Genomic DNA, 19,734 nt, shown 5'->3' with positions numbered 1-19,734 from the left:
CACAATTTTGAAAAATGTATATTACTATTGCGTATTGTTTGTTGTCTGTGCACATGTGTATATCCTCATACATGCTTTTATTGACATGACAAGATGGCAATAAAAAGTGAAGAAATGTATGAATACATAATGGCAGAACTTCGGCTTTCTAATTGTGGCTTTTCAAAACATAGTTTGGACCCACTTACACTGGAATCACCTGTAGTAGTTGTTATGGATATTGGGGGAGGTCATCCAGAAGATGTGAATGCCAGTTGACCAACAAGCTGGACCCAGGCAACCAGAGGATCCGTATCCCCTTCTCTGACCTTGGAATGTGCGTTCTGCCCAGATTTCCCACAGCGGGAGTTATTTTCAAGGATGCAGTCTTGAGAAAGCAAGGTTTCAGGATACCAGGTTAATATATAAAAGTCAATCTCTTTCCTATATGCCAGCAATGAACAAGTTGACTTTGATTTAAAAACACAATATGATTTAGGTTAGCTTCCCCTAAAAGAAATACTTGGGTATAATCTAATAAAAAAGGTATGAAATTGATATAAGGAAAACTACAAAACTCTCATGAAAGAAACAAGAAGTATTATTAAATAAATGGAGATATATTTTATGTCCATGGATAGGTAAAACTCAATATTGTCAGTTCTTCTCAACTTTATCAATGGAATACCAATCAAAATCCCTAAAAGTTATTTGTAGGCATTGAAAAACTTGTTTTAAAGTTTGTATGTAGAGGCAAAAGACCCAGAATAGCCAACACAATATTAAAGGAGAAGAACAAATTAGGAAGACTGACAGTACCCTACTTCAAGATTTACTATAAAGCTATAGTAATCAAGGCAGTGTAGTATGGATGAAAGAATAGACAAATATACCAATGGAACAGGTTAGAGAGCCCAGAAATTATTTCTCATGCATGTAGTCAACTGACCTTTGACAAAGAAGTAAATATTATACAATGGAGAAAAATTTGTTATTTCCACAAATGGTGCTGAAACAAATTGACAACCACATGCCAAAAAAGTGACACAGATATTATATACTTAGCTTAATGTCACTCAAAATGTGTCACAGACCTAAATATAAAACTATAAAATTCCTAGAAGGTAACATAGAAGAAAATCTAGATGACATTAGGTATCTTAGGCTGTGACTTTAGGTATAACATAAAAGTTGTGATTGATGAAAGAAATAATTTATAATATGGATTTCAAAGTAATTAAAAACTTCTAAACTGTGAAAGACACTGCCAAAAAAATGAGAAGACAAGTAATAGCCTGAGAGACAGTATTTGCAATAGACTTATTAGTAGGGAACTGTTATTTAAAATATGTAAATAACTCTTAAAACTCAACAATAAGGAAACAAATAACCTGATTTTTAAAAATGGACAAAAGACCTTAACATACCCCACCAAAGAAGACATACACATGGACATAAACATATGAAACAATTTTCATCATTATGTGCCATTAAGGAAATGCAAGTTAAAACATCAGTGAGATACCATTATACACCTAATACAATGGTGATAGTCTGAACACTGACAACACAAAAACCTGGCAAAAATGTGAAGCAACAGAAATTCATTCATTGTTGGTGGGGATGCAAAATGGTACAGCCACTTTGGAAGACAATTTAGCAGTTTCTTACAAAACTAAACAGCCTCCTAACATAAGATCCAGCAATCACATTCCTTGATATTTACATCAAGGAGATGAAAACTTATGTCCACACAAAAACCTGCACACAGATGTTTATAGCAGTTTTATTCATAATCACCAAACCTTGAAAGCTACCAAGACGTCCTTCAGTAGGTGAATGAATAAACAGTGGCACATCCAAATAGAGGAATATTATTCAGCACTAAAAAGAAATGAGCTATCAAGCCATGGTAAGATGTGGAGGATCCTTAAATGCCTTTTACTAATTGAAGAAGCCAATCTGCAAAAAATTGCACACTGTATGAATACAGTCATATGACATTTTGGAAAAGGCAAAATGTGAAAACAGTAAAAAGATCAGTGGTTGCCAAGGTTGAGGGGAGGGAGGGTGAATAGGTGGAACAGAGAGGATTTTTAGGGCAGTTAAATTATTCTGTGCAATACTACAATGATGGATACAAATCATTATACATGTGTCCAAACCCATAGAATGTATAACACCGAGTGATCCCTAATGTAAATTATGTACTTTGAGTGAGAACGTGTCAATGTAGGCTCATCACCTGTAACAAATGCATCATTTTAATACAGAATGGTGCTAGCTGGGGAGGCTGTGTGTCAGGAGGAAAAGGGTACATGGTAACTGTCTGTACTTTCTTAATTTTACTATGGACCTAAAACTGCTCTAGAAAATAAAGTCTACTTAAGAGGAAAAACTGTTACTGTGCATCAGCTGTGTTCTAGACTACCCTACTTACAAGCATCTGGGCCACATGTTTGAATAAGGTTATTGTATACAGGGATCATGTTGCTATGGCAATTTGCCTGAACATTCCCCAGTTACCTATGTGCCCTCAGGGGAGGTCATAGCTAAGCACATGCAACTGAGCCTTTCTCAAGAGAACCGAGAGTTTAAATGAACCCTTAAACAATCGTTTCTGAGAAAGCTGTGTCAATTCTGGATATGCTCTTTTCTTTCCATAAGCAAATTTATCTGACAAATTTCTTCCCATTTCATGTCAGAGTAGCAGTATTATAAAAGAAGGGAGATAATGGCTATTGCAATGAAATTATTAAAGTCCATGCTGTAAAACAGGGGTTGTGCTAATTCCTCTTCTCTGATCCTCTGAAATGAATAACATTCAAATTGCATAAAAATATCTATCGTTCACTTTTTTAATGACAGATTTTATTTTCACATATGTATATTCTGCAAATATCACTGTAATGATTTCATTGTAAAACATCCTGGGCAGTAATCTCATACTTCTGCACATAAGAGGCAAGTCCCATTTCTAGTGTAATTTTTTAGGATGGCATTTTTTTTCAAATATCAGAGAGTATACATTTCTTTCATTAAATATTTTCATAAATTCTTATCTTGTTCCTTTCTGCATCAATTTATTTTTTTCTTATATAATTACCATATGTGATAAAATGTTCTATTTAGTAAGGATGCTTGAGGCTTTTTCATATGCATGAATTAGATGAATCATTTATTATCATATTATTGTAATTTCTTTTGATAAGAATAATTTTCATTCTTATTTAGCTTCAGGAAAGTTCTCCTAAATTCCCTCAATTATATGTTCACAAGTTTTGAAAGTAGGGGGATCTCTTTTCCTGGGGCCTGTGGCTCTCCTCTCAGAGCATTGCATGTACAATCAATTCAGTGAAAAAAAAAAAAAAAAAAAGGAAGTGGTTAAGTGTTCTGTATTCAAAACAACTGATTGACTAATCCTTTCCACTTTTAAAAGACTATCTTTTCCACTTGGATATACAAACCCATTTTCTCCTATTATATCAATATATTGTCTGCAAAAGTGTTTGTTAAGCTCTATAGTTGGCAGTCATTATAAATGGCACTGTCCCGTGAATTGTGCTGCTAACTAATCAAGTGTGAGTTTGATTGAAGCCATTGGTGTCTTTCTCAAAAGTGACATGATCCAACTATTTTAAATAAAAGTAAAAAGGTGGCTGTTAAATGGTGACCTATGTTTCGAGTAGCAAATATATTTATATTGTACATTTATATGAATATAAAATATAAACACATGTATGCTTATATATTTATATGCTTATGTTTAATATGGCTCATGTATATGAGGACAATTTTTTATTTTAAGACATATTTGATAGTCCTTGCATAAACTTGACCTGCTAGAAAATGTGTTCCAGTTTCTAAATGTAAGGCTTTATTGACAAATCTATCTAATTTATGTGTGCGTGTGTGTGTTTGCCTACACAGAACTACATATGGATATATAACATTTTGTTATATTAATTATAACAAATTAATTAATATAATTAATTAATTAATATAATGAGAAAGTGCATTAAGTAATTAATGAGAAAGTGCATTAATTAATTAATGAGAAAGTGCATTAAGTGTAATGTGACTTTTACATGCAAGTTTTGGAACCAATCTCATCACTTTATTTTGCTTGTGTACTTAGATCTAGTTCTTATTGTAGTTATTTCCTGACAAAAAGTCAGTTTCTTAGTCTTGATAAATGTTAAAATGCCTCCTGCATTTTAACAGGTGTCTACACTCCTCCATTGTTTTTCATCATCAAAATGAAAACCCTGTCAGAAAACTATGTAAATTGTTCTGTAAGGAGGAAAATTAGCCTCTGCTCAAAACATCTCAGCTAACACTTGTGAGGAGAATGAGATGTGAAATATTCAGGCCACCAACAGAAGGAAAGAGCAGGGACTGCAGGGCTGCCCTCTAGAGGCCAGTGACCCCAAGGACCGCCAAGAGATGGGTATCTTCATTTGCCTCTAATAGATTGGTTAGGGATGCGTGGTTATAAATAAATATTTCGATGAGACAGTTTTAATAACATTGTCAAGGTACTGTTTGTCTCAGAAGCCTGGTTTTCTCTCAAAAGCATTTCAGTTAAAACTACTTTTCTTAAAAGAAAAAAGGAAAAAGAGAGAGATACCTTGTTGCTTCTCATTTAATGTATAATCCATACTGTTTTGTTTAAAATATGTATTACAGGAGTTATTAGAACTGCCTTACATAATATGGACAGAGAAGCCAGAGAACATTACTCAGTGGTCATTCAAGCCAAAGACATGGCTGGGCAAGTTGGAGGGCTGTCGGGATCCACCACGGTCAACATCACCCTGACAGATGTCAATGACAACCCCCCACGGTTTCCTCAAAGTACGTACCTGTTTCTTCTGATTTGCACTTATCACTATTCATTTATGTAAAACAGATTGAAATACAGTTGACCCTTGAACAACACAGATTTGAGCTATAAGGGTCCACTTTTACATGGATTTTTCTCAGTAGTAAGTACTACAGGAATACATGATCAGATCTGTAGTTGGTTGTATCTGCAGATACTGAGGAAACTGGATACAAAGGGCCGACTATAAGTTATACGCATTTTTGGACAGCATAGAGGTTGGATGCTCCTAAACTCCATGTTGTTCAAGGGTCAACTATACTTGAACATATAATATCATGTTACTATTATCTTAAATGGGAATATTTTGTTTTGTATGGTCTTCCTTTTATACACAAGACTAAAGAAATCACTCCATCTGTGGTCTCCTGAGCCTGGCAGATAATTGTTATTGTGTTAGATATCCATTTCAGTTGGCATCACAGTTAAATACTAAAAATGAGATAGTGGTACTAAAGAATGATATCCTGCATTTGCTGAAGTAATTATGTATTACTAAGGAATTCATGGAGATATTCATAATACATTTTGATATGGGCATTCTACTCTTGCAAAATAGTCAAAAATACACGCTTTGTGACTGAAATTAAAAGAAAAATCCTGCAGGTTAGGAATGAACACTTTTCACATACACACACACACAAACATGCCATCCAACCACAGCGTACGGCAAATATAATAAAGTCTGATCTCAAAGTAGAATATGAACCTTGTGAATACAGAGCACAAACTATCAGGCAATTCAAGGGGAAAGAGTGTCAGTTCTGTGAGCTCAGAATGAAATGGTGTTTATGACACCCTCAGAAAGGGAAAGAAACATATTTGAGTATTTCTAATGTGGCAGAAACTGTGGATGACGTTTTATAGAAAAACCATTAATTATCATAAAGTCCTATAGGGGAGCTGTCCTACTTACACATGCTGTTTAAAAACTGTAACGAAGTAGACAGCGTGGGATGTCAATAAAGACTCTCCACAAGTCAGTATGAAAGGCCGTCCCCAGCCTTATCTCTCAGCATCATTCTCAGTACACTCCATACACGATGGAATACTGCCTGTTCCGAAAATATAACAGTTTGCACATCCTTAAATCAGCCCAGAATTTTCCACACTCACGTTCCTTTGTTTAAAAGCCCACTTACAAGTTTCTCTGACTTCTGTTGCAGAATTAGCAGAGAGTTAATTAACCCTCATTTCCTGTTACATAGCACTTTCCCGTGAACGTTTATGCTATATTTATTTCCATAGGTGCATATCTCCCCTACTTTGAGTCCCTCTAAGTAAGAATGATGCTTGATTTGTCTTTGTAAACTTAAATATTCAGATCACTGCCCAGCCCTGGATAAATGACTACTAAATGAATGAGTAAATTAGTCGAATTTAAATACTCTGTCAAATTACTATTTTTAAAAGACCATTGTTAAAGAAATGCAGGACTAATTCATAGTTAGGTAAAGCTACTTTAAAATATCAATCCTAAGGATAAGATTATATGACCTGGTTCTTTTATGTGGCTTTTGCTCCATGAAGAATATATGTTTGAAAGAAAATTATAAATCATAGATAAGTCCACATTATTAAGCCATGAAGTATAATTAAATTTCAAGGGCTTCCCTGGTGGCCCAGTGGTTGAGAGTCTGCCTGCCAATGCAGGGGACACGGGTTCGTGCCCCGGTCCGGGAAGATCTCACATGTCCTGGAGCGGCTGGGCCCGTGAGCCATGGCCGCTGAGCCTGCATGTCCGGAGCCTGTGCTCCGCAACGGGAGAGGCCACAGCAGTGAGAGGCCCACATACCACAAAAAAAAAAAAAAAAAAAAAAAAAAAAAAATTCAAGTAGTTTTACAGTGTACTTTTTTTTTGGCGGTACACGGGCCTCTCACTGTTGTGGCCTCTCCCGTCGCAGAGCACAGGCTCCCGACCTGCAGGCTCAGCGACCACGGCTCACGGACCCAGCTGCTCCGCGGCATGTGGGATCTTCCCGGACCGGGGCATGAACCGGTGTCCCCTGCATCGGCAGGCCGACTCTCAACCACTGTGCCACCAGGGAAGCCCTACAGTGTACTTTTGTATTCATTTTATCCCTTATTCCACACAATATACATATACACATATTTCATTATGAGAAAAGTGCTGTTGAACTCAGCTGAATATAAACTTTATTATAACTTACAACACCAACCTTATTTTCAACCTACCTTATTTTCAAATAGATTCTACCACCACTATTTTAAAGATATTAATATTATAACCCTTATTATAATAGAGTGAAAAACTCAAACTCTACGCAGTAGGGGCTCAATAAATGCTTGATCTTGGTAAAAATAATATCTCCCATTCTTTCTCTCCCTCCTTCTCTCCATAAACTGATTTTTAAATAGATAAGTCCATTAAAACTGATTTTAGAAATCAACCGAAAATTGTAATGGTGATGAATATAGAAAAGTATATTCCTAATTTATTTTGATTGATGATAGTTGCTGAAGCATCAGTTCATAGGAAAAACAATTGTTTTACCTGAGAAGGACACAGAATAAACGTACACTCATTGAATTAACTCATTATATCCAATGGGATCTACATGTCTTCCGTCTGTAGCAGTCTGTGCAGAATGACTGACAACTGTCAATCCTGCCACATGCTGAGATGCTCTTAGTGTTTTGAAACAGAGGCAGTACACACCCGGAACCTCACACTCTGATTTGTTTAAAAGATATTTTATTGTGCACTCATATTGCACTAAACACATTGCTATTTTCAGAATGATTTGGTGTCACCATGACAAGAGTAGCTTGCAGTAAAGTATTCTTTAATTTTCCCACAAGCATTATAACTCACCAAGTGGCTAGATATATAGTGGGAAACTTTGCAAACCGCATGGAGGAAAAAAAAACGATGTACTATGAGGACTTGTGTTCATGAAGCACCATGAAATGCACCATGAAATCTATATACAGTTCAAATTCTATAAAGATCAGTCATCAAATGGACCCAGTAGTCTAATTGTTTCTCTTAAGATGTTTTTGTTTTGTTTGGCTTACAGTTCTTCTGACTTTTTTTTCTCTTCACTTGAGAGAGCCATGTTTTACCATAACTGACTGACTCTGGTTTAAACATCTGGCACACAAAGCTTTGCAAAATATTCCCTCATAGCATTTTTTACAATGTCTTTCTCTTCCTATCAATTTGCTATGGCCTGTGAAAATCAGCTTGTTACATCTTGTATCTTAATTTAAAGTTATCAGTGTATCTTAATTTAAGGTAAATGGGTTTTGAGTAAGCATTTGAGAGTTACAGGTGAACTAGACTAATAATTTGCTTTACAAAGACTCTCTACACTAGGCAGATGCAAACTCAGTGGCCTGGAATACAAGGCAAACGAAAGTCCAGGTGGAAGAGGGCTGCCAGTGTCAGGGAGGCTATAGGGGAGAACAGAGATTGGATGGTACATGTCCAACTAAGAGGACAGCTACTGCTCAATTCCAGTAATACCTACGTGTGGGCAGGAAGAATTAGGAAAGGAAGCTACTTGTTAGACTCACAGTGAAAGAGGGCCAATCAGCCCATCTGTGCCTTGAATCCTTACTCAGAGGACACAAGGGATGCCCAGTTCTTCTGCAGAGACAATATCTCAAGGTGTAAGTTCCTCAATATAAGTTCTTCTATTGAAAGGAATCTATTCTACTTCTTAAGATTCTTGCTATTTCCTTCTCTGGTTTTAACTATGTTATGGTTATTCCATAATTGATTCTCAGACAGATAAAAAGTCACTGAGTTTTATTATTCTGTGTAAAGAAAATGTGCATAAATATCAGTAACTTCCATGAAACCTCATAAAGCAAACCTTCTATACCCTAAAGGAAGTTGTATTTGAGAATTGTCCTCAAAAAGTAAATAACCAGTCTGGGGAAACAAGAAGAACACATGTCAAATAATCATAATCAAAGAGTAGAAATTTGATCGTTTAACAAAACTTCCCCTAAGAACTTGAAATAATTGCAAAATTAAGTAATGCAACAACTTTAACCTGCTTGTGACTCGAGTTGATATAGTGCAATGTAATATTGGGAGGATCAAGTCCTAAAAGCTCAGTAGATGGCAGTATTTCCCATAAACCTAAGAATGAGAAAACTAACTGATGTGGGTAAATTTAATGTTAGTAAAAGAGAGGTAATACCATTGATGGAAATATTGACATTGATGTAATTTTGTTGATGGTAAAATATTTTAGATGAAGGCCCGTTGTTTTAAAGTTATTATTTGCATTTTCATGAGAACAAATCTAAATGGCATATAATATATTCGGCATTAATATTTTATTTGAAACAGAAATTAAAAGAAACAAGCAAGCAAGCTTCTCCTTTGATCCATCAAAATGTGAAGTGCATATTTCAATTACCATCAAGTTGAAGTTTTTCTAGCATACTTTAAAAAATACCTGGTTTATTTTACCATGGTTACAGGCATATATTTTGAAACTTCTTGAGAGTGTTTTTAAGTGTCAGCATGTACTTGATTTAAAAGAAGGTAAATTCCACAGCTTCATGGTTAGTTTTCTACATATATAAATTAGTTCAAGTTTATTCATTATGTCACTGCAATTTTCTATATTCAAACAGAAGTTTTGTTTGTCAGCTCTTGAAGATATATGTTATTATATCCCATTATGATACTGGATTTTTCTATTTATTCTTTTATTTTCTATTAGTATTTTTTGGTTTTGTTTTATTTTGGTCAGATATAGTTTGAAATCATGTTACCAGATGCACACAGATTTAAGGTATGATATCTTCCTCTTTGAAAGTATGTCATTGTGAAACATCTGTCTTTAATAATGGTTCATAACTTAAAGTCTAATTTACCTGATATTAATATAACTATTCCAGATATTTCATTTTCCTTTTTTTAATTAACAGTTGGATGGTATAATATTTTTCATTTTACTTTTTTACTATATTGTTCTTTTTTTTAAGTTTTATTTAAGACACTAAGTTTTTGTTGATTTGTTTTAATCTGGTTTCACATTTTTGTTGTTTATTTTTATTTACTATACTTATAATTAATTACTGGTACATTTCTATTTAAGTCTATCATCTTGCTACTTGTTTCTTTTGTTTCTTTTCTCTCCTTACTTTCTATGAATTATTCATGTATTTAATTTTGTTCATTTTATCCTCCATCAATATTTTTTATTTTACTTTCTTCTATTTTTCTTTAATGTTTGCTCCAGACATTTCAGTTTATTTCATTCCACCTTAAAATATAATTTATCACTAGAAAAATGGAATAACTTTAAACTTTAAAAATCTTTGATTTTTGCTATTTTTGTCTTCTTATAAATTAAGCCTTTTGTGAAATTGTAATTTTGTTTTGTTTTGTTTTGTTAAAGAATTATGTTTTAAGTCAATTATAATTTATCCTTCCTGGTGCTATTTATTTTCTTTATTTTCCATTTTTCCTTCTATAGTCATTAATCGTTTTTAAAGGAAATTCTAAATTTTCTTTAAAAATCCCTTTCTGTTCCTTTAGTGCTAGTCTACTATCAATGATTTTTTTTCCTTTTTAGTTTTTTTCATAAACATTCTTTTTCCTACATTTTTAAAAGAGTAACTTCCAATGGAAATGGAATTCTAGCTTGAAGGATATTTTTTTCTATTTCAATAATTAATGATGTAATGTCTGCTGACCACCATCTTGTCTGTTAAAAAAAATCAGTCTCAGTCTTATTATCATTTTACTGTAGTTTATTCTACTTTAATGGATCTTTCTTATTTTAAGATATTCTATGCTTAACTTTCCAGAATTTTAACTATGTTGTACCTAGGAGGTATTTACTTTTTTAAGAATCTGCTTTTCAATTATAAGGCATTTTAAAGCTATCTTTTATTGAGTTCCAGGAAATTTTGGTCAGCATTTACTAAAATATTTCTTCTATCTTATTTCCTCACTTCTTAACTACTGGTTCTGCAAAAGTATACATGTTTGGTCTTTTAACTATGCACCATCAGTCTACTCTTCTATATATACATATTTTTTTATCTCTCTTTTTTGACATAGCTATTTTATATTGACCTATATACTAGTTCACTAACCTTTTCCACCATGTTTATTCTCCAATTAAACTTGTGTATCAAATTTATTAACTATATGCTTCAGCATTGACATATTTTGGCTCTATCATTTTCCCTTGACTTATTAAATATACATTATTGGTATTTGCTACAATTCTTCACCTTTTTTCTATATGTTCTTAAGCCTTAATCTTAATTATTTCAAAATCCTTTCCTAATAATTCCTAAATCAACATCATATCTGCGTCTTTTTATTGCTTGTTTCATTTTTGGTTTTGGTCATTTTCCATTTTTAAGTGTGTCTTATTACTATTAATTGAACATTACGGATAAGCGATTGTAGAAGTTCCTGATTATGTCACCTTCCTCCACAGAGAGTTGTTTTTCTTTTTGCAGATATATAGAATATGATTACCTAAATAGTTAGACTTTGTTATAACTGGTTAAGTTCATTTTTTCCCCTTATTCCTGGGAAGTAGGAATACTCTTACTCCTAAAAACTAATTTTTCTCTAATATCAACTGGAGTCACAAGCATTTACAAACTCTGATTCTTGGTGCCTCATGCCTGCTGAAATGTCTGCTTAGGTCTTTTGTCTTCCAGCTTTGCTTTCTTTGAGTCTCCACATATGCAAATGTAGTGTATATATCTATAATTATCACAGGGAAAATTGCATTCAAATTTTGGGGTTCATTTCTCTGAGGTTTCTTCTTTGTACCTTTATTCTCATTTCAGCTACTGTGCCAGTCCTTTAACCCCAACCTCTGTTTCACAAAGTATGTAATTTGGTCTCTTTTCCATAGCAAAGCATATTAAAAAAATGCCCTGAGTCGTTGAGAATGTAAAAATCATCTTGTTATGCTTCCTTTCCCTCAAGGACCATACCTCATCCAAGCCTCGCTGCATTGAATTCTCTCCAATGGCAGTCATTTTATGTATATTGTGCAGCTTGTATAGTTGTATTTGATGGGAGAGTTAGTCAGATATATACAACTCCATCAGGTCCAGAATGGAAAGACCTCTCCATTTGTTTAAGTTGAAATATCATGGAAGATACTTAAATAAATAGTATATCAATTTGATATTTAACCTGGTTAAGTTGAAAGTATACATTTTGAAAGAGAGCTGGAATCCTCTAATTAATGGTAAAACAGGCAAGTTATTGGTCTATTGTAAATAGTTTTTCATTCAACCTTATTAAAGACAAAATATATTTATGTTATGAGACAATATATAAAGACAATTGAAAATATTATTTTATTTTATATTCATTCTATTAAACAAGATACATACACCTGAAGAGAATATTCTTTCAGACAAGATAACAGCTATAAATAAATGTTTGTGGAATTCTTTTAAGGTTGGATATTTTGGAATAATTTGAAATTGCCTGTTTAGAAACTAACTGGTCATAACACATCAATCATTTTATGATTTGTTTTAACCTATTTGGCTGTATGCTATGACAGAGTTGTAGACTGACTTTTTTTCTTTATTTATTCTGTTTTGTACAAATATGTGTTTTTATGGACATGGGCATATATTTCTTAGAAATGATTTGATTGTTACTAGTTAGTCTTTACAAATCAATTTCTAATTCTTCATAGAATGCTGAAAAAAGTAAGAATGGTTTTCAGTTGGGATTTATAAGTTTACAGTTTTTTCAGTTTTCTATGAGTCATGCTTATGATTAAAAGTGAGAGAGTGTTAAAAAGTGGCCCATTGTATCATTATTTTGAAAAAAATAAATTTGTACAGGAGAATCAGCTTTGCAATGCTGCATGTTGACAAATGATAACATAGAATGTAGGTTAAGCAATTTTAAAGGTATTATTCCCAATTACGGTGAATATTCTGATATAGGACAATTGTCCTTTTAATGTGTGGCATTTGAATAGCTGTAGAATTAGTCTTTTATTTTATTCATGTATTAAAAACATTACAGGCAGAGCTTAACGTAATGCTTAATGATTAGTATTCAATACAAGTGTCTTAGATTCAGGGAAATCCCAGATTCCTTGTGTGTCTTTTTCTTTAATTTGAAAATAGCATTTCCAATGTATAATATATCTGCATAAAACAATTTAATGTAGAGATTTTGAAACTCTCTTGTTAACCCTATGATGTCAGACATCCTGGATAAATCATATTACAGTATCTTAACCACTTACGTGTCAATCAACTTTCTCCCAGAATCATAAATAAATATGTATCTTGTGTAAAGGTGGTCACTTTCCCAAGTAAATATTATTCATGTAATAAAAAATATTAACTAGTCAGAATAATGATCAGTTGATTACAGTTCTTATAGGCTAGGGCATATGGTTAATCTTAGGAAATGACTTATTTGCTCACCTGGTAAAGCTACTGAAGGAAAGGTACGAGGTCTTTTTAAAATCAATTAGAATCAAGACTATCCTGGGAAAAAAGTATATTAAAAGGGACAAGCTTCGGGCTTCCCTGGTGGCGCAGTGGTTGAGAGTCCGCCTGCCGATGCAGGGAACACGGGTTCATGCCCCAGTCCGGGAAGATCCCACATGCCGCGGAGCGGCTAGTCCCGTGAGCCATGGCCGCTGAGCCTGTGCGTCCGGAGCCTGTGCTCTGCAACGGGAGAGGCCACAACAGTGAGAGGCCCGTGTATCGCAAAAAAAAAAAAAAAAAAAAAAAAGGGACAAGCTTCAATGAACCAAATTCTCTTTTATTATTCCCATGAAGTCTTCCTTTCTTAAATGTACTTCAGCTAATCATTAACATTTTATGATGGAGTCTAAGAAATTATTGGAAAAGGATCACATATGAAATTATGGAATATTCAGAAAAAATATGAAATAATATCTGTATATCTATGTCACATAAAATTATGTAGTCTTAACACCAAAATAGGTAACATTAGCACTATTTAGAGGTATCTTTAAAACTTGCTAATGAGGTAGAATATCACTTAGAAATTATTCACATATATTCAACCTAAGGAAAAAAAAAAGACACTACTAATGTACTATAAACAATTTGATACCTAAAATTCAATAATACACATTGCACCACCTCATAGCTCAACAAGTCTAAGCTTCACATCCAGGCATTTAAATCATAAATGTTCCAGTATATTTACCTTTCCCAGATAAGGAGAAATTCTATCTTAAAATAATTTAAGGCATCAAAAATGCTATAGACTCTGTAGTAGACATTTGGTGTAACAGAAGTTTCATTCATAGAAAAAATTCTCTCTACACACTTCCTAATTTTTTTCCATGGAAAATATAGTTGCCAACAGTGAACCAACCTTCATGATATTTACAAAAAAAGAAATGTAGGTGTATATTTAATCAACATTTTGACAACAACTCAATAGTAAAAAGGAGCTTAAATTTAGAGGAATGAGGAAAAACAAGTTGAAGACTTGTTTGATATGACAAGTCTAGTCTCTATAAGCTGGCACCAGCTATAGAACTCAGAGGCTTCTTCTTTCCAATATAGCCACATCTTCAGCTAGGGAGCTTTCCCTCTTGCATATTTGCCCAGGTGCTGAAGTGCTCTCTGTCTCCTGACCTTGAAAATATAGAGAACATTATAGGAGTGGGAGTTCCTTTCTACAGGAGCTCTGTTGTAGAGTTCTGTGAAGCCTAAATGTCATACTCTGGACAAATAAGAGATTAGGGAATTATGTGCATTCTGATACTGATGTAATTATGTTTTCATTCAATAAATTTTAATTTATATTTTCATGTGGTTGTAGTATTGTGAGTGAATCTGCACTTCAAGGGGGAAATTTGCAAGCTGATGTTGTGAGAGCCCAGAGAGAATATAAGGCAGGATGTAGGCACTGGGAGCTAGCATCTTAGCTTGTTAGCCCTAGAGAAAGGAGGAAGTATATAATTACAGGAATTTAGTAGAGATGTTACTAGAGTTAGGTGTCTGGTATGAAACCAGGGCTTGCTCTGAAATGAAAAATGGAAAAACTGTACTTATCAATCAACAGAAGATGCAATGTAGACATTGACATTAGGGGAATAGATTAGACACAGCTGAATACAGAGTAAGTAAACTGGAAGATATGTTTGAAGAAAAATAACCAGAATGCATCTGAGAAGCTGAAGATGAGAGAGAGAGAGAGAGAGAGAGAGAGAGAGAGAGAGAGAGAGAGAGAGAGAGAGAGAAATATGTACCAAAGGAAAATAAGCTTCAATGTACAATCATAGGACTTTCATATGAAGACACCAAAGAAAATGGTGAGACAGTGTTCAAAACACAAAAACAAAAATGTAGACTAAGAGTTTTCAAGAATAAATACAGACATGAAACCTTAGATAAATAATTATTATAAGCTCCAAACAGAGTGGAAAAATACTATCACCTAGATTTGTTATGGTGAAGTTTAGAATTCCAAAACCAAAGAGAAAACCATCTAACTTACTATGAACTTATTATCAACAAAAGCAGAGTACAGATGACAATAGAGAATTGTGTTCAAAATTGATGAGAAGGGGGAAAAATTTTTACTCCAGTAATCTTTAGCACACTAAATTGCATTAAAAATGAAGATGATATAAAGATACATTAAAAAAAAAGAATGAATTCACTGTTCAGAGAACCTCATTGGAAAACTACTTAAGATGTTTGTGTCAGAGGCTGCAATCATTATACAACATTCATTCTCATTTGTCTTCCTCAGAGCATTCTGTTTGGAATAGTATTTTACTGACTTCTCATCCTCAAATACTTGGTGTCTCTCTTACCTTCCCTGGTAGATTTAACTGTTCTCTCCCTGTCTCTTCCATGCTTTCCAGTGATTAGAAGATATTTTCCCATTGAATTTAGGATTCACCAGTTAATTTGACCAAGACACCAACAACAATAAATTATGTGGATTTGTGTTTGAAGAAGAAAAAGTATGAAGTAATGCTTATAGGATGCTAGAAGTTGACTGTGTTTTGCTTTGAGAAATATTTTCCTAGGATAATTTGGAAGGCAGAAAATGTACCTAATGAAGCTATGGCTTTAGGAGAAGAGATATTAAGAGGGAATGTCTATAATATGAGTTGATTTTTATTAGCTGTATTTGATAAGATACTACAAGAAAGAGGTCAGCTCAGAAAAAAAAAAAAAATCATGTATTTTCTAAAGAGAAGAGGAGGAAACTAGAAATTTCATGACTTTTAGGGCTAAAAATGCAAATGTAAACAGTTCAACAAATAAATTAGCCTTAGAGCCTTAAGGACAGAAACGCTTTTAATGATTGCAGACAATAATTTCTGAATTGCTATGAGCCACTGACATATTTTCCCTTTTAAACAGGGTGTTTATTTCAACAATTTTGTCCTTATTCATCCCCAGTTATATATTGAATTTTTGGTGGGCAAATAATGTGTCCTAATTCAGTGGTCTCTGGAACAAGAAAAGCCACATTGTATATGATTATGTCAAAAGGTCTTGAAATCAAGACTGGTGCCATGTTTTAAAGAGATTTGGGGGTGTCAGGGAGCAAGTAAGTGGATTTTACCTCTAAGGGGCACATAGTTATTTTAGTCTAGAGAGTGGACAGTGAACGGATTGTATTATTTGTTCACAATTATTTCTTTCCCTCCCTTATCATGCTTTCCTGTAGGTGGCATATATGTCCTTGCTACTTTAACTGTGCTTTGCCAATGACTTTGTTTTGCTAACAGAATATGAGAAGACATGCCATAAGCCACTTTAAATGCCTTTAAGTGGTTTCATTCTGCGTTCCTAATCTTTCCTTCCCAATGACTGCCTTTTCAGCTCATATTCTGAAATGAAAATTCACTTGGAATTGAGCCTAACCTAGTAGTTGTAGCTTAGTCATAGTTCTTATATAATGCAAGATAGAATTAAATATTTGTTGTTGTAAGCTACTGAGATATTTTGGTGATTAATCAACACAGAAATGGCTGATTAATAAACATGCTATATCTGTCATCTTTAGCATTATCACAGCATAATATACTGTATAGTTTTGTCATATATCTTGCCCATTTTCTTTCTCATAAGAATGTACACTCGTAAGGATGAGAATTTTTGTGTTTTATTTATTGTATACTTAGTACCTGAAATTATGCTGGCACAGATAAGTAACATTTACAGAATGAGTCAATAATCTACATGATCCAAAACTTCATGTGGAAGAGTGCATATTCATAAATAATCAAGAACTCTTAAGGGAAAATAATGGAGGAGGGGCTGATAAAACAGATATCAACATCCATTTGGTTTGGAAAATAGATCTAGTGGACTTTGTGGAGTCCTTAGGAAGCTGTGTAATATATACTTCAGGACTTGGTATAGGTCCAAATTGGAGTTACAGATTAAAATACATTAGGAAATGAAAGGCACTGGCATCACAGATCATCCTTGTAAAAGTAGATAAATTGGCATAATAAAGGTTTACCAAATTGATTAAAGACATAGACTATTTATGCTTTTAAAGAAAATGAGATTATCTTATGGTACTAGAAGAGGGGAAGATTAAAAAAAACAAGGACATTAAACATAAAATGATCAATCAATATTACTACATAAACATTAAATTTCTTTAAGCCAAAGATATAAACAGGGAAAAGGCAAATTAAAAAAACATAACAGTCATAATAATAATTACATATCATTAATGAGATTAGAAGGTTTAAAAAAAAACTTTTGTATTACAAAACCAGAAAAGTTAGGAACATTACCGCAATAAAAGAGAAGATAATCTTACAGATATCCAGAGATCTGAGGATAAGCCAACTATAGGCAATGAATTTTCTTTTTAGAAAACTAATTATCATTTTTAATATAATTGAAACAAAAATAGTTTCAGTATAATAGGTAAAGAAGTCTTGTAAGTTTCTGATATAGATACATTGTTGTTCAAATAGTTAAGAAAAAAAAGAAAAAAAACTAGGCACCTTGATGATGTGTAAAAGGAGATGTAGGAAATAAATTAGGAGTTCTAGAAAATTGAAAACGCTTAATTAAGATCAGTCTTGAAAGCAGTAAACCTCAAAAGAACCAATAATAATATAAAAACAGTGATATAAAAATTAGGGAAAAGAGAAAAATCTTGATACAATAAGCCCAATAGTATTTTATACGTAGGAGAGGACAGAGAGAAAAATTATGAATGTAAATCTCCCTTCAAAAACAAAAACAGCAAAAAATAAACGTTTTGAAAGAAAACTTTCATGACTAGGAAAAAAGAGACTCAGAACTGAGATTAAAGCATCTCAACATATTTTAATATAAAAACACCACCAGAGCTAAACACATCCTTGTGATATTTGTTTATTATAAAGACCAAAATATATCTCAAAATTATGGATGCAGGAAAAAAGCTTACCTAACAGCATTAGGTCAGCTGCTTGATTGTAGTTTTCTCCTCCACCAAACTATATCCCATCTCCTCACAATATATAGCGGTGCAAATGTGGACACTGTAGTTGGTTTGGGGGGAGGTTTTTTTTAAATATAAATTTATTTATTTATTTTTGGCTGATTAGGTCTTCGTTGCTGCATGCAGGCTTTCTCTAGTTGCAGTGAGCGGGGGCTACTCTTTGTTACAGTGCGCGGGCTTCTCAGTGCAGTGTCTTTTCGTTGCAGAGCACAGGCTCTAGGTGCACAGGCTTCAGTAGTTGTGGCACACGGGCTCAGTAGTTGTGGCTCACGGGCTTAGTTGCTCCGCAGCATTTGGGATCTTCCTCAATGAGGGATCGAACCTGTGTCCCCTGCATTGGCAGGCGGATTCTCAACCACTGCGCCACCAGGGAAGTCCTTAGGGGTGTTTTTGTATTGCCATTTTACAAGTCATTACCTACTTCAACCATCAACCAAACAAAAAATTCGCTTTGCCATGAAGGATTTTTTTTCAGTGATTTTTTACTGCTACACAATTCCACTAGAATACCCTTCCACAGTTGATGACCGTCATAACAATAATCAGGGCTGTTCTGTTGTAGCTTGTGTATATGACAACCAAATTATTTACCATGAGTGTACTGGGGCAGCATAATTATTAAATATGATTGTGTTTTACAAAAGCAGAGATACGGGTTAAGGAATGTAATGACTGTTTTACTTCCTAAATAATGTGAAACATAAATTTCTGTATTTTTAAAAACATGTTAAATGATTTGGGTTTCTTTTTTTTAATCCATAACCTATTCTATGAGATATTGTTTTAAAATCAATTCCTTTGTTATATCAACTAGATCTTTGATTATATCTATGACATTATGAGATTTTAAAATAAATAAATATGTTCTAGCTATGAAATATATATATTTCACATATATAGTTATATGCGTCACAAGTTTTCTCTAGTAAACACTCCAAGAAAAGGAAACTGGGAAAAAAACAAAAATCTCTCCCTTAATTTTAACATGGAGAATTAAGAATTAAGTCTCTTGTTTTAAATTTGTGTTTGTCCTTATAGACCTAATTATAAAATTTATTTCTGGGAAACGAATACATGATCTCTCTCTCTCTCTCTCAAGCTAATATATAAATGGTGATACTATGAAACACACAGTCAAGTAATGTGTTGTGTGTATGTATACCATATGTTTATGTGTGTGTGCTTATATGTGTCTGTGTGAAATAAAAATTTCAATGTGAAAAAAAAACTCAATTTTTTTTTTGTTTTTATTAGTTTTCCTTTCTCCTTTTGAAAATTGGATAACACTCCTACAATATATAACCTTTTTTTGAGCTCAGACAGAGTACTCTAAGGATTTTTTGGCAACTATAGAAATGCTGATTAGACTGCACTGTAAAATTATCCAAGATAGTGTCTTTTTTTTTTCCCC

The 19,734-nt window shown here is 33.5% G+C and overlaps 1 protein-coding gene across 2 annotated transcripts in view; it reads left to right on the top strand.

Annotated features, from left to right (window-relative positions):
- CDH18 (cadherin 18) overlaps positions 1 to 19,734 on the top strand; it is a 330,861-nt gene that overhangs the window by 190,365 nt on the left and 120,762 nt on the right. For both annotated transcript variants that reach the window (XM_065874393.1, XM_065874394.1), the window contains one exon: positions 4,669 to 4,836. In XM_065874393.1, the coding sequence (XP_065730465.1) occupies positions 4,669 to 4,836 (168 nt within the window). The remainder of the gene's footprint in view (positions 1 to 4,668; positions 4,837 to 19,734) is intronic.

The sequence above is a fragment of the Phocoena phocoena genome, chromosome 3, assembly GCF_963924675.1.
Source record: "Phocoena phocoena chromosome 3, mPhoPho1.1, whole genome shotgun sequence".
In the NCBI taxonomy this organism is placed as follows: Eukaryota; Metazoa; Chordata; class Mammalia; order Artiodactyla; family Phocoenidae; genus Phocoena; species Phocoena phocoena.
Note: the sequence above shows the minus strand (reverse complement) of the source record. Positions and strands in the feature narration are given on the sequence as shown.